At 33.6% G+C, this 16,955-nt stretch overlaps 2 protein-coding genes across 2 annotated transcripts in view; both read left to right on the top strand.

The window, feature by feature from the left end:
- The first annotated feature begins 1,515 nt into the window (after positions 1–1,515).
- Positions 1,516–16,955, top strand: part of LOC145689873 (uncharacterized) — an 83,092-nt gene continuing 67,652 nt past the window's right edge. Inside the window, exon 1 of the mRNA XM_081764164.1 lies at positions 1,516–1,634. The gene's annotated coding sequence lies outside the window, so the exon portion shown is untranslated. The remainder of the gene's footprint in view (positions 1,635–16,955) is intronic.
- Positions 1,608–16,330, top strand: LOC145689874 (uncharacterized). Its single transcript, XM_081764166.1, has 2 exons — positions 1,608–1,999; positions 12,531–16,330. The coding sequence occupies exons 1-2, from the start codon at positions 1,608–1,610 to the stop codon at positions 13,531–13,533; spliced, it is 1,395 nt and encodes a 464-aa protein (XP_081620292.1). The 3' UTR covers positions 13,534–16,330.

Genomic DNA, 16,955 nt, shown 5'->3' with positions numbered 1-16,955 from the left:
GGGAGATTTTCTTTTGACAACTATTATATAAAGTACGAAAAGTAACGTCTGACTCAAATCCATGTTTGTAAAAGAGAATGTGATACATTATAGTGTATTTGTGAGGTAGCAAACATGACTGTTCTGTGCATCCATATTAGAAAGATAACCCTTGAATTCATAAAAGTTCTATTAATATATTGGCATTTAATTTAAAAGAAAAAGAAGGTTAACAAGAAAAGTACATAGTTCTCTCACGTTTCTTTTTCTATTTTTACCTTTCGAAAGAAATAGGATTTCTCTATAACATATATCGTATATGCCGATAGGGCTGTTCGAAGTTGATGATTTTGACCTTTATAATATCGAAAATCATTATTCTATTGCAAAATAATAACATAAGCACACATGTAGTTTTACGAATTCTTTGTCTTTACTAAAATATAGTGTATAACTACGTTTGTAATATTTTTGCTTTTTCTTCAGTTAAATTATCTACACTGTAGACTATAAAATTATTAATTTAGTTTATGCCCCATTACATTATCTAATAAGAGCTCTCTACATGTTTTTCGGTTATTCTGAGCGCCTTCTGCGCGAGAGATCCGTTCATTTATTGTGAAACCTAGCGTTGTTAGGATCAAACGTTAACCAGAATTTCCATGTTCCATATAACGTTGTTAGTAATACTGACGATATATCCCTATACTACCAAGAAATAACATAAGTTCCTTTAAAAAAAAAAAAAAAAAAAAAAAAAAACTACTATCATTTAAATACTGGAAAACCAAAAATACTGTAAAATATAAGACCTGCAAATTAAAACATACATCAATTACGTTAAAATAATTTCACTAGAAACAACAACCGCTAAATGTATTTGAGTGAAGACAAAAGGCTGGAGAGAAGAAGCAAGTCTGCCTTTAAATTATTGCAATATGCTTTTAAAATGTTATCCATTTTTAGGCGGAAAATTTGTATAACATTTCTTTTGATATATTATTCTAGAAACATTAGGTAGTACTGTACTAGAGAACTCTTTAGTTTTGGCGTTTTCTGTTCCCTTGCAACACTGATCATCGGAAATCGTAAATTTATTTAAAAAAAAGAAATAAAAGAACAATTATACTTCAATAAAATGTATTTATCTATAACGGAAACAAAAGATAGTAATGTGAATGAAACAATATAAACGTATAATATATCTGTATGTAGAGTAAAAATGAAATACATTAGTTTTTGCTTTAACAAGAGAGAAAATCAAGAAAAAATTGGGTATTTCCATATTTGTGATATTTGGGTATTTAGTAATGCTGATATTTTCGTATGAGCTTTACCACAATTTCGAATTCATTTAAATTCTGTTTTCAGTACATTGTACATACCTAGTCTGATCCCAAACTATTCTATCTACTAACTCAGTTTCATCTAACATCCTACTTTCCATTGTCTTCTCCCGACCCGCTGATAAATTTTGTAAAACTGAATAATATTTTACTTATTGATTTCAGGTTTGTTTGGTTTCCTTTATCATCGGTTGCTAAAAGTTTCAAACCAACGACTTGAACACATTTTGCGTTAGCGAAATTCCTTTTCATTATTTGAAATTTGCTTGTAATAAAGCTGAAATGAAAACAGGAAACAAGTCATTTCAGGTATGTAATTATAAAAAATGTAGTAGTAGCACTAATGACCATAAAGATCCTCCTACAATACGTTTGGTATGTGAAAGACTAAAAGGAGAGAATATGTCTTCAGAAAGTAATGACGATGAAATAATATCAGATTGGAAACTAACTTCTAAAGCAATATGTTTGATCAAACGTTTATCAACAGCTGAAGTACTTGCTAATGTGAAACATTTTCACAGTAATACCAAGCCGACATCCTCCTATTTCACATACAAGGAAAAGTCAAGCAGTCCTATTTCATCCACTATTGGAGATAATAACGTTCAAGAAGAGGATTTTGGAAAAAATGATAATCGGGAAGCAGATAATAACAATTCCCAGGCCCTCAGGTACGTTATATGCATTTATTTCATCAGGGTTATGTCTGTGTAAATATTCCTTTTCAACAATTTCAATATTTTGTTAATTTTTTCTTTCGTCTTTTAACTGGTCAAATCTAATCGGTATCATTCTAACATATAAAGGATCATAACCTAAGGCTTAGCTTTGTAAAAGACGAGGCACTTCGGCAGTGAAGTAAGTATCCAAATATAACGTTGAATAACTACATTTTTTTTTTTTTTTTTTACACTAAGCCTTCAGAGCTAGTGTTGATTACCGACACGCTTCTGAGTAATGTCAACTGCAATTCTTATTGAAATGTGGTTATTTGTAAAAGGATCAGTCAGTAATTTTTCGAACACGATATAAACTCCTGGCAACTGTCAAAACTTCTTAATGGGAATCTTCCGAAACGCAAAATGCAACAGAAGGTTTGTTTATTTTGTATTTAAGAAATTTGGTAGTATGTTTTGTGTTATTGGAAATAGTACCCCACTGGGTAATCTATAAGCTGCGTGCCTAGATATGTGCGGACTACCTATCTATGGCCTACGCAAGGAAGACCTGATAATTTGCGTGGCTCTTTTTTCGTGAAGGATAAACCAAGAGTGGACAAACAAATTCTGTTTGAAATAAAATAAGCGCTTCATACTTAGTATTTCAGTGTTGGTAGAAAAGTTTAAATTACATTCTAGATTAACATAACGATTGCGGTGATCAGCAGTGTTTACGGGGTTCGGCTGGGGAGAATTACTCCCCGAAAGCATCAGAATTTTTCTGGACATATATCGTACCGTGCTTAATGTAGATTTCCAATATTTTCGTTACTAATATATTTAATCGCAATTATCATTATTGATATACCCCAACACACACACACACACACACAAAAAAAAAAAAAAAAAAAAAAAAAACAAAGCCTGGAATCATCAATGATAGGGAAATTTGGTTGAACAGTTGTACATATTTCATAATGAAAATTCTATTCTAATGTCTTTTACATTCTTTTCGCTGTTGGCATTTGCCTACTTTTCCAAGTTAGCACAGGTGAATTTGTGGAGCGTTACTTTCACTTTTGACCGAATATCTTCTAGTTTCTCACCAATCCACCAGCAGCGTACAATTCATGATATGCTTAGAAACTTATATGTTATAAATACAATAGGTGCGAGAAAATACGCACGTATCTGTGCTAAGCGGCGAACGCAAGCCATTTTTTCGTTTATTCTGATCCGAGGAGGGCATAATTTGTGGGATTCCGCGTTATTTTGTTCGTGGTAAGAGGGACGTAGCAATGTGTACATAATGAAAGACAAGTATCGAAAACTTCATCCTCCCATTTTGTACTGCAATTGCTCAAAATACGTTTCGGTACACACGAAATTTATCTGTGGTTATAGGAACTCAGGTTTGTTAGTTACATATTTCTTTATTGTGAGTTAACAGACTTGAAAATAATAAAAAAGTAACTATTTTTAATCGACACCGTTTGTTTATCCGCTACAGTTTTGTATTTCAAGAACAAAGTTCTAAACACTTATTTCGTTTCTAGATATAGCATCCATTTTTCTATGCAGTTGTTGCTTACGATGTTAATGTTTTACAACAGTAGAATTGAGCCTCGGAAGTTTACCATCAACATTTTGACAAAATTTTAGCTTTACGCGAGGTGTGGCTAGACGAATCAGGCCTCAATGATAACCGTACCTGAGAAATCACAAATTGCTATTGATCCACACTGTACCGGGTACACGCATCACCTAGATAACCCAGAGCCGTTCATGGTATATAAACTTACTTATTTTCAAAAATAAATAAATAAATAAATAAAATATAACTTAAAGACTAAAGAGTAAGTGCTACGTGATTTCTTAAGTACTTTGCATACAAATTCAAATAACTAGCATAGTTGACTAGACTTGTGTTTTCACGTGGATCTTCGTTTAAATATTCATTACTTAATTGATGATGCAACGACGATTACGAATTTTTTTCTGGTCCTCAATTTTGAATATATAATATGTTTTACATTTTCTCTTCTTATTATTTTCATTGTGTCTGTGTGGTATTAGAATATTACACGTTCCAGATGTGATGAGTGGTACGTGTTGTTTATTTTCTATAGATATTTCAAATTGAGATCTAGAACTCCTTTCGTTGGCAAGTTTCTATTTCATCTTGAAAGATGCTGGTTATTTATATTTTATAACAGACACTTCGGTCGAGTTTTTTATAGCCAATTCAACGTGAAAAATATCTATATTTCGCAGAACAATTACTTTATACGTTCCAGCCGTGATGAGCAATTACTGCCAAGAGTACATAGTAAATTTCACCCTAACAACTCATATTATTATTATTATTATTATTATTATTATTATTATTATTATTATTATTAAGTATTCTGCATCTTGGCAATTCCTGAAACCGACGAGGTTATCTCTTTTTCTATACCTAGGTTTGGACCTGGAAATGTTCCTTACACTGTTCCCGTTCTTCATCTTCCTCTTTCAGCTCTTTCCTTTCATTTTCGAAATCGTCAAAAAGTTTTGTTAGTCTTTTTCCTACTTCAATCATTCCTTCCATCTTTCCTTCCATAGCGGTATGGAGAAGACAGTATTTTTGCAAGATTTGTCCATTCCAATTGGCTTTCCTACGATAGATGGTTGCTTATTTTGCAAAATTTATGATTTACGTTATACGTTTAATTAGTTACTTCATTCACGGCAGAAATTGTTTAGAATTGAAAAGTTCATTTTTTTTTTCAATTTTGCATACAACACTCGCACCTTACGCAGAAAGGCAATATATTGTTTCGTATTCAACGTCTGTTACACTTATTTCTGTGAATCTCAATTCTAATAATATATTTTACTGAACAATTAGCAGTTTTCAAAACTTAATTTTTAAATATCAATTCTAGCAATAAAAAATATTTTAAATTCTATTAAATGTAGTTTTCTCTTTTAATCTAGCTCTCCTCTGTGTCATTTCATTCTTTTTAGCTTTATGTCAAATTTATTTCTTAGCCAAATTTTTTATAACTTTATTATTATTATTATTATTATTATTATTATTATTATTATTATTATTATTATTAATATTATTATTATTAAAACAGTAGTAGTAGTATAATTCACATATATAATTGTTCTGATACTGGCCCAGACTTTTTAATATGTACTTATTTTACACGTTCATAATGAGATCAATTTGTTTACATACCACCAGACAAATGTTTAACTTTTCTTGTAGTGATTCTTTTAGACATCGCGCTAGCACATACCTTCTCTCCGTATAAGTATAAAAGTACCTGTCTTATTCACCAGTAAGCAAAGAAACAGAGTAATAAAAGTTTTGTTATGTTGATCAGACAGGAAGATTAAGCGAAGCACGTGCTGACCTTTGATCCTTAGTTTTACAAAAGATTTTACCTTAAAATATATCACATTTTGGTAGTGGATGTAGAGACTGTTGGTCATAACTAAAGTAACAAATAATACTAAGTAATTGGAAGCAACTCTGTGTAGGACACGCAATGTCTTGTCCCCATTTTGACTAGAATTTACGTTCAGATATACGAAGCAAACCAACTCTAAAGAGCATAATAATTCATCAACAATTTGTGTATTGTCAGCAATAAAGCTCAAGTGTTAATATGGGTTCGATTGCAGGCTAATAAACGTCTTGGAAATGTTTCTTTTTTGCTCTTCTGTATGTAATTATGAACCTTGATTGCAAGCTTTTAGTGAAAGTACTTCCACAGGAATTTTGAAACGAAACGAAAGCGTACATCATTTTACATAAACTAACGGAAACTAATGTTTGATAAGCATGTGTATCTGTAAAGAATTCCTGTTCTCTTTTCGGAAAGCTCAAAAATGCTTTCCAGATAATCGTATGTTTCACATGTGGATAAGACAAAAGATATAATATTAGCAAAGAGATGTTTTAAGATCTGTTTTATATACTAGCCTGGAAATAAATGTAAACCTTACGAGAACATAAAAGTAGCTGAACTACTGTCATTTTTTTTATGCAGATCACTTTCCAAAAACTTATTTTCTGTTTTCATTATGGTACATATATATGTGGAAATACAATGATTTCGGATCCAGTGCACTCGTTTTCTGTTTGAGAGCAATCTATTAAAGTTAGTGAGATTATATACTAAAATATATTGTTCTGTTTAGTATAACCATTCTTTAAATGAATCTGTCATATATTAAACTGATTTGTTTTTTAGGTTTATAACCTACGATTTTTATTCACTTCTTTTCTTCAGATTTACTTTCGGCTTTCAAGGGTATTGTTCGTCCATGCCAAATAATGTCTTTCTGAATCGTTATGTTGTCCATTATGTGTAGATATCTTTCCAATATGCCATTTATTTAATTCTAAATTTCTTTCACTTCATGTAGTCTCCAAATTTTTTTCAGTCTCAGTGTCATGTGTCATTTCCGACATTAGGCAAAAATTCAAGCGCATACAGAGAATGACCCAGACAAATAAATAGAGTCAGTTAATTTATAGTACTATACGTTTTACTGGTTTCCGTTACATAATATTGGCACAAAAAAAATAAAAAGCGAAAAGAATGCTATAAGATTTAAAGTAAATTTCATTTGCTTCTTTTTGGATACCACGAACACATTTTTGATATGAGGGCAATTGCTATTTACGCGACACACGTTGTAGTAAGATACATGCTTCGTAGCTAAACAATAACGTATATATATATATATATAAGTATATATATATATGAAAACATATATATAAATATATATAATTAAGTTTGTTGTAACAACTCGTTTTAAGTCACTACGTTTATAATTAACTAATAATTTCTTATTCAATAATTTCTCCTAATAATTTTCTTTGCTGTAATTGGTTGTGGATGAAATTAGTATTTAAACGTGTTTGAGAATAACATATTTGTTCAGCATTTCTGCCATACACTAGCAAAACGTGTTTTAAATTTAGATACGTAACAATTGTACAGATGTTTATTTTGTGCTAGCACCGAGTTTGAAACGAAAGATATCAATACGTTTTTAATGGGGTTGATACCTCATATATTTTTGTGTGCTAATTCCAACTTTCAGAGTAGATCATTTTCCTAAATGTCCATCGATTACTTTTTATAATATCCGTTAGCACATTTCAATGTTTTATTTTCTAAAAAAGGTCATATATGATATGTACGGACGAATTCTCCTAGGGTATCTTTGATTTCTTATATATTAACTATGTTCAAATCCTTTCTTATTTCTTATTACATTTTATCACTACAGACGTTGTAATATTTAGGGTGAAGGAGGAGTGTTATTGAAACACATCTGAGATTTTGTATCACTCGTTACTGTAGTGATAAACAATAATTTCCACATCTAATTTCGTAAACCTAGTCACGTGTCTTATGATATGGTTTTGCATAGTTTGGGATCTAAATTCACGAAAGAACTGGTTAAAGCTTCCTCTCCGAATTTTAAGTAAAGTTTTTTTTTCTGATTTTCGTTTCTCTATTTATTGCTTGACTTGATTTTTTATACTTGTGACATGAGAGCTTTAGTGATAAATTAGGTTGTATATATATAATCGTCTATTAAATCATTAGCTCACATATCTATTACAGGTACAAGTGAATTGATTAATTTTTCTTATGCAACAACGAGGTTTTGAATGACACGCTCGTCTGTTTTCGTGGGCTCCGAACCACACTGGCATTTGCGCAGTTGTGGTTTACAGTTGTGAAGAATTCCTTAGAAGCCACTATTCTTCTTACCTAACACGTGACGGGCAAATTATGCTTGCATATTTCTTCTTACACACCTTGCCGTTACTACGAGTGTCACGATTAGTATTAATGCATAGAAAAGTTGAAAATAACGAACTGACTCTTTGGCTTATGGAACCCGAATGATCAGTACCACGTTCACAAAAGCTCTCCACTAATTTCTAACCAACTATATCAAGGTTGAAGTATCTGTTCCTATTTCTGCGGGATTCATCTTAATATTGTCCTCCCATCTACGCCTGGGTCTTCCTAAGGGTCCTACCGAAAGTCTTTCAGTAATGACTTTGAATGCGTACCTATTTTCTTCCATCCTCGCTACATGACCTGTTCACCTGAGGCTTAGTTACTGTAACGATATTTGATAAAACAATATACATTGTTTACTTCCTAGTTATGAAGTTCCGCATTCCTGTTCCTCTTGTGTCTGACTATTCGTCTGAGGATCTTGTTTTAAGATATTTTCAGTCTACGTTCTTCCCTCAGAGTAAGCAATCATGTTTTGCAACCATACAGAAGAACAGGCATGATTATAGTTTAATACGAATTCCCTGCGTTTAGTCAACAGTCAATTTCTTAGTGAATATCGGTTTTGTCTGTTAATGTTGATCGTAGATACTTCAGGGCATCCACTTCATCAAAAGTATTACCTAATATTTTTTCCATCCGAAATTTGCCGTATTACGACCCCGATGAAATTCCATGTATATAGTTTTCTCTGGATTTATATCAACGTATGTCCGAGCAGGCGTTCAAAATAATCTCTCCACTTCTTTCTATTGTTCCATCATCCCCTATTAAATTTACATTAGCATACCTCATAACTTGGCGAATACCATTCAACTTTGTAGTCTCGTTGCTAACTTTGATTTTTCTTATAGCTTACTCCAGTACAAAGTTGAATAATAATGGCGACAACGCATCCTTGTTTCAGGCCGTTCCCGAATTGAATGCTCGAGGAGAAAAATTTTCATACCCGAGCTTTAGTTTTGGATTCGCTTAAACTATCTTAATCTAGTTAGCTTTTTCGGTGTTCCAAACTGAAAGAACGTCGTGCAATATTTCTTTCCTAACCGAATCGTAAACCATTCTAAAACCAATAATTGATGTACCGGGGTATTGTATTCCCACTCATTTTCGAGTGGAAAATTGCTCTATTGTTGATCGATTATGTTTAAATACTCACTTGTAATATTCATTAATTTCTTCTGAGTATGGTGTCCATCTTGCTAATAGAATGTTTAGGAGGATTTGACAAAAGTAAGATGTCTTGGTACTAATTACAATCAGTTTTATCGCCTTTCTTGTGAATTGAAACAATGATTGATTCTTTCCGCTCTTGTGATATTTCCTCCTGTTTCCACATAAGGAGAGTAAGTTTATATAAAATTATCTGAGGGGGAATTTCGTCTATACTCGGAGATTTGTGTTCCTTATTTTTTTTATAGTGATTCCTACTTTTATTCGGTTAGGTTCTGAAATATAGAGTTCTGCAGTGTCCATTTTTTTTTTCTCCCCGGACATTAGTTTCAGGCTGGGTGTTAAGCAAATCGTCAAATAAATATTTCCATTTATTTAAGATGTTATTTGTACCAGAGGGAACTTTTCTCTCTTCTTTCCTTCATGTATAAGCACACCGTTGATAACCGTTTCTTAAATTCGTTGATATTCATATACATGTCCCGAATGTTCATACGTATTCATTCTAGGTCCTGCTGTGGTCCCGGTTTCGCTTCCCAGTGAGGGCACTCGAACGAAATACTTGTGAACAACTTTTTCAGACAAGCCATTCTGAACCTCATTCATACCATGAAAATTTTGCGTTGGTTGAGGTCCCAGGCCGCTTCCTTCCTTCTCGAATCCTTTCTTCTACTTCCACGGCTACCTTGTCAGGCTATGGTAGCTATAGAGACAGAAAGCGCTTTTTTACTACACTCTGTTGCTATACCTAGTGTCATCATAAAACCTTCCTGATTACAAATGGAAACTATTAGTGCCAGAGACTAACGTTTTGCGGTATCTTGAACAGCAACTCAAACAAGTTTTTTTTTTTTTTTTGGTTTATATATGCACTTCTAAGTGGGCCCTGTTAATCGCTCTCAGAATGTCAGTCAATATTCAATCTGCCGCCATGTGTTTTGTAGAATGTCCGGTGTGGTCGTGTTGAAGGCTTCTATAATTTTGTGACAAAGAGCAGGAACATTACGTACAGTTGTGGCGTCGACTCTATCTTTAACGTAACTCCATACCAAGAAATCCATAGAGGTTATGCGAGGAGATCGCGGTTGCCAACTAGAGGGTCCATCACATCCGATTCATTGATATCGAAACGTTCGATTAAAGCCCTACGAACGTCTAAATATCATTGCGGTGGGGGCACAATCCTGTTGGAATATCGGTTTTGGTTGCAAACGGAGTAGCCGTGGTGAAGCAGTGTTCAAGCATGTCTAGATAAACGGAACCAATTTTTGTGTTCCGTGCAGAAAACTGGGCCGATGATTCTGTCACGTCTCAAAACACACCACACATTCATCTTCTCGCTATCTCTGATGTATTCGGGAACAATCCCTAATACGCACATTAACCTTCGGAACCCCAAATACGCGCCTTGTTTGATGTATGGAACATTGCCTCACCGCTGAAAGTCATCCTCCCCATGTAATCGTTATCATGCTCATACCGTTCGAGAGTTTCCATTTCAAAAGTATTTATTTTCTGTTGGTCATTGCACTGAACGATTTGCACTTTCATGCATACAAACGTAGTCATTTATGGAGCACGTTATGGACCGTTTAACGTGGGAAGTTCAGCTCGCGTGATGCTTCGCAAACTGTCTTTGTTGGGCTTCCAGTGATGGCCTCGCTGACCTTATCCTCAGACGTTTGTACTTTCCTCCAGGGAGGCTGTCGATTGACACTTCGTGACTAAAAACTTCTCAAACCATCCCTTGATAGTCTTTTCACGTCTGGTGGGTCCCGGTGGCACTTTCGTCTGGTTCTTTTGGACTGTAATTCATGATTTAGTCTCTCCCAACCATATCACACACTGCCTTCTCTCTTTTGCTGTTTTCATTTTGTCAGTGAACATCTGCAACAAATAACAACAATTAACAATCAACAATGAAAAGGTGTTTGAGTTGCTCTTCAAGATGCTGTAAGACGTTGCTATCTGGCGCTAAATGTTTCCACACAATTAAAATTTGTATGAGGGAATTTTTATATGGACACCATGTATACTCATTCTATTCTTATTTTAATGAAAGTGACGATGAAAAGGTAAAAAGATTCGGTTGAGATACGTTGAAAAATGCATTCTAAGGCTCCAGTGAAAAATTTAATTATAATCGATTCACCCGTTTCGTAAACTGATTTCAAACAAGTTGGAAGTTGTTTACGTACTGAGTAAAACGCGACATATATTGTTTTATGTCTTTGTTTTAAATATGTTTTTTTCCAAAACACTCGTGCACTTGAAGTTATATTTTTAAATTATAAGCATATGTGGAAAGTAGTCTGGTCAGAAAAGAATTTTCGACGTTCATTTTTAACCATCGACGTACATTTTGTGTTCTTATGATACCTATTTACTGAATTAACATGTTAAAAATCCAATAGAAAAAAAGCACTGAGCATATAAGAAAATTAATTTGAAACAGTTGAGCTGCCTTATTCTCATAATGTAACGTATAATGTTTCTTTCGTTTTTTTTTTTTTTTTTTTTTTTTTTTAATTTACAAATTGGGTTATGTGTCTTGGTATGTCCTATTACCTTTTAGAGTAATAAATAATAAACAGTGGACCTTTTCCTATGAAAATAGCACTCGACAGACGTTGTTGGACATACACTGAAATAGGAGTGTCACGAATCTACTATAGAATTTTGTTTCTTTCGAATGGTATTACATCTTGTCAATTAGAAACGTACAATAGCACACGTATCTCTGTGTGTTACAACCTGAGATCCTAACATTTCATATTCTAGAAGTTTTTAGGAGTAATAACTAAGTAGAGACAATTCGAATTCGACAATCATAATATCAGGTATTTCTTACACATATGTGAAAAGTTACGAGGAATTGAAAACTCTTTTCTCGACAAGCTTTATTTCGGAAAAGATCTTAGATATGTACCATATCTAGCCACGTAGATATATTTAAATAGATTGTTAACTGGATTAAAATGTGATATCTCAATGCACACCGAGGATATTAAAAATATTTTTGGAGATAGGTGTACTGCATCATACGCTGTATTTTGTGCAAAATGTTATAGCCTTCCTTTCTTTCTTTGTTACTATATTAACAGTTTCTGGTCGTTGTAATTGGAAGTTCTCAAACTTACAATATTTTCTGGAAGTAAACTAATGACACACTACACGCCTATCTTTACTGGTTTCGAAGCTCCATTTTAGCTTATAATTATGATGTTTTAGTTCCATAATGGAAGATATGTACATTGGTATGTGCTTTAAGCTGATATTGTGTACACGAATTGAGATAGAACTTGATTTAGTAAAAAAAGGATATCTGTATTAGGAAACGGAAATGAAACTGAGATCTCTCGATAATTCTTGCTTCTGTTTATCACAAGATATAATTTATAAAACATTTGGAGATCATTAACATATATTTACATTTATAACAGGAAGAAAGTACTTTCAATTTGATACTGTGTTTGTATAAAAGCGCTTACATTTCTTTGATGTTTCGTAATATTTGATTTTCATTTCCTTGTTTGTTGGTTTAGTGACAGGTACAATAAGCGTACTATATCCAGAAAAGCGAGTATTTTAACTACACAAGAAGAAATACTTTCAAATTTAGATAAACGGTCTCTCACTTCTAACGAGCCTTACAAAGAATTTACAGGGTCACGCTTGAGAAGACATATGCTGACATATACAAGTGGAAAACTTTACACATGCCGAGAGTGTAGAATGGGATTTACCCGAAAGTCTCGTTTGGCTAGACACATTTTAACACACAGATTTGAGAAACCATACACATGCCAAGAGTGTGGAAAGGGATTTATTGAAAAGTCATTTTTGGCGAGGCACATGCTGTCTCACAATGGTAAAAAATCGCACACATGTCAAAAGTGTGGAAAGGGGTTTGCTCTAAAGTCGAGTTTGGCAACGCACATGTTGGTACATACAGGTGAAAAAAAACATATGTGTCAAGTGTGTGGAAAGGCTTTTGGTCAAAGGTCGAGTTTGGGGTTACACTTGTTAATACATAAGGGTGAAAGAGCTTACAAGTGCGAAGTGTGTGGAAAGAGATTTATACGAAAGTCTCATTTGGCAAGGCACGTGTTTTTACATACAGGTGCGAAACCCCATAAATGCAAACATTGTGGTAAAGGATTTAGTTTAAAGTCAAATTTGGCGACACATCTGTTAATTCATACAGGTGAAAAACCTCACAAATGTGCAGAGTGTGGAAAGGGTTTTATTGAAAAAACAGATTTGGCAAAGCACATTTTAATTCATTTTGGTGAAAAATCGTACCTCTGCGAACACTGTGGAAAGACATTTCTTCGAAAATCTGATTTAACCACCCATAGGTTAATGCACACGGGGGAAAGGGCCCACATGTGCCAGCAGTGTGGAAAGCTATACCGTCGAGGTAAAAGTTTGGAAACACATCTTTTATTACATGCGACGCCAAAACATTACACGTGTCAAGACTGTGGAAAGGAATATACTAAAAAATCAAGTTTGGCAACACACGTGAAAACTCATACAAGTTAAAATCTCACAATCTAAGAGTGCAAAGCGATATACTAAAAGTTGCAATTATTAACACACAACACATATGATAAAACACACAAGTGAAAAGACCCACTTATGCCAGCAGTGTGGTAAGCAATTTCGTAGTGGTAAAAATTTGGAAAAACATCTTTTATTACATGCAATGTCAAAACATTACACGTTTCAAAAGTGCGGAAAGCAATATACTAGAAAATCATGTTTGGCAATACACATGAAAACATATACAGGTTAAAAATCTCACATTCTGAGAGTTGAAAGCGATATACTGAAAAATCGCAATTATCAGTACAATTATTAATTCACACAGAGAAGAAGTCTCACACTTATCAAAAAGTTGAAAACATTTAGTCTAATGACAAATTTGAAAAGGCACATGTTAACACAAAATAAAAAAGCTCATGCACCTCAAAAGTGTGGCAAAAGATTTATTCGAGAGAAACATCTATAAACGTGTTAGTAGATACAGGGTGAAAACATCACTTGTACAAAGAGAGTAGAAAGATAATATTCTATGATTGTATTTAAAAAACAGACGTGTTAGTATATGCAAGTAAAAAAAGACGTGCTAAGTGCGTTGAAGCGCATTTAGTTTAAGACCAAGTTTTAAACACATACATATTAACATATATATGTAAAATGTATCGTATGCAGAAAGCGTAGAAATTATTCAAAATTGATATTTAAATTTTTTTTCTTAGAGTAATTTATTTATAGTTCATATTTAGCAAGGCACCATAAGAGATGCTCAATAATAAAATCTTAAGTGATCAAGGCAAGATGAGAACGTCGCTGGAATTATATCCCAGTATTCAACAAGAAACTGAAATTCGAGAATTTTTTCTTTTACATTCCGTAAGAGTAGATGTGAGCGCAACGGATTTCGTGTCTTCAGTTCTCATACGGCACCTGTCCCATCGTCCATCCCTTACCATATTCTGGGGTGCTTCCGCGAAGGGAAGCGTAATTGTATACAAGTGGTCCAGCCAGAAGCGTTTACCTGTAATAAAAAATTTAGACGTCTGTTCTAATCAGTTTTGGTGGCCTTTTAATCGAACAAACTCGCTGAAGGAAAGAAGGCATTCCCTAAGTAACTAGCAAATTCAAATTGGGCCCAATATATATAGAGTAATGTAGTAATATCTCACAAGAAATATTTCGTCAACCACTTCCCGATTTTATTGAATACAAATTCGTATGTTGCACCCGAGATAGGAGGTCGATATTAAAATTATTTGGGCCAAACTAGTAACTTATTCGGTTACTCCTTTTTAATGTTAGAGTTTGATTCTGATTATTGCTGTATTAGTGTATATAGCCCTAATTATTTCAGTGATTGAATTTTATTAATCACTGTTTGTTTTGTTTAGTTATTTTTCTAATATTATGGAGACGTTATGTATTAGTGCGATTTCTTTTTATATCAGTTTGGCAATGAAATATTTTTCCTGGTAGTCCTTAGTGACAGCAATCACGAATTAAAACATTATCATTCTGAAGATTCTTACAACTTATCATAGATAGAAGAATCTTAATGCCTTAAAGGATATGATTTATCTGAAGAGTTACATAGGTCAAACATACCTTTGTAGATTATGTAATTTTTTTGGGTATATTTTTGATATGTTTGATATCTGATAAAAATTCAAATCTATGATACTGTGTTTGTACTTCTGCCTAATATAATTATATGGAAACGAAGTTTTGTTATATATATATATATATATATATATATATATATATATATATATATATATATATATTGTGGCAGACCCTGTATATTTTATTTGTTTTATTTTCAGTCAATTGTATTTTAATAAAGATTTAGAGTTTGATTATTAGAATCACAGAAAACAGAAAATATCAGGAAATAATAATACACAAAAACAAATTACATAAACGATGGACATTGCTCTCTAGTGTAGAAATAATTATGTAATGTTGGTATTTAGTACGCCTTGACTAGCAAATTACTTTAATTACAGGAAATTAAAATCAGAATTCAATTAATGTATGATTGGAAAGAATTGGTAGAATTTGATGTAAGTAAATTTGTAAGATGTTTGTGAACACAAGACACTCTTCTCGGGCATGTTAGAAACGCCAGGAATCGTGAGTCTAGGCATTCGAAGGATTGCCAGTCGTCGGCCATAATGAGGAAACCGTTTCGTTTCCTAGATGAGAAAGAGCACACGCCTCCGACGTCATGCAGAAGTGGCAAATTCCAGATTACTAGAAATCCAATAGAAACCAGAGAACCAGAGGTTACACAGAGAGGGAAAAGAGAATCGAGAGAGGAGACAGAGAGACGGAGCAACTACGGCGAACCGGAGAACGAAACTAAAGTTAGAACGAGTAGAATTTCTAAAAAAACATATTTCTTTAATTTGAGCGAGTCAATGTTTTGCTAAACGAGCTTAGAAAGTGTATTGTGTAGTGCGGAGGAAATATTATTATGCCAACCGTTCGAACTACTACGGCGTAACCGAATTACATCTCAGACCGTTCTCAGATCTTAACTCCGTTCCACCCTTTGGAGTGACCTGCCATCGAGTTACCATCCAGCCTGTGGGTTGGCAATTGCGAGGAGCCTATTGGACCAACATTTCCAGGAGAGGCAGAACTGGACATCCAGAGGTATGTGCTACTTTCTTAAACATTTGCCGAAGGCTCAATGTTTGGATATGCAGTGTTAGAACTGGCATTTCTAGATACCCGAATTTATACACAACACTTTACACAAGCTTAAGTAAATACAGCATTAATTCTATTCTCGAAATCTGGAGTTATTATTTAGACACTGAAATCCCCGCATTAACATGAATAGAAATATTACCTCTCGCTTAGTTATACATCGTATTCCCACTAATTCCAGATGGTGAGTGGAAGTTAACTTCTCTGTGTTCACTTGTAACATCCCCAAAGCTAGAAACGAACCAGGGAGGTTGCCAATATATATATATATATATATATATATATATATATATATATATATATATATATATATATATTCTTTTGCGCTTACGGGTTGGCAGCTGCTCTGCTTCTTAACTGATGTTTCATTTGAATCTAGCAATGTACATACTGTCCCAAGCTACCATACTTATGTGTTAGCTTAGTTTAGCTTACTTAGCAAACCCAAACTGAAATATCGTACTAAATAAACCTTGGCTGTTAATTTGATTTTACATACTTCACCCCAGTAAGCTAACCTATCATGTTTTCAACTTATGTTCTCCAATTAATCTAACATTTCCCTAAGCCACGGTACTCTACTAACCTAACCTATCCTTTAAAATCTTTCCTCCTTTACTCTGTTTCGCTACTATACGCTACCGTACTATAGAACTAGTCGGAGCGTGTAATTTTTCATAAATAATGGTTCTCATTTCATCATTTTGCAA

This window comes from Thermobia domestica, chromosome 7 (genome assembly GCF_964235325.1).
Source record: "Thermobia domestica chromosome 7, izTheDome1.hap1.1, whole genome shotgun sequence".
Taxonomy (NCBI): Eukaryota; Metazoa; Arthropoda; class Insecta; order Zygentoma; family Lepismatidae; genus Thermobia; species Thermobia domestica.
This window is presented reverse-complemented; position numbering and strand designations above follow the sequence as displayed.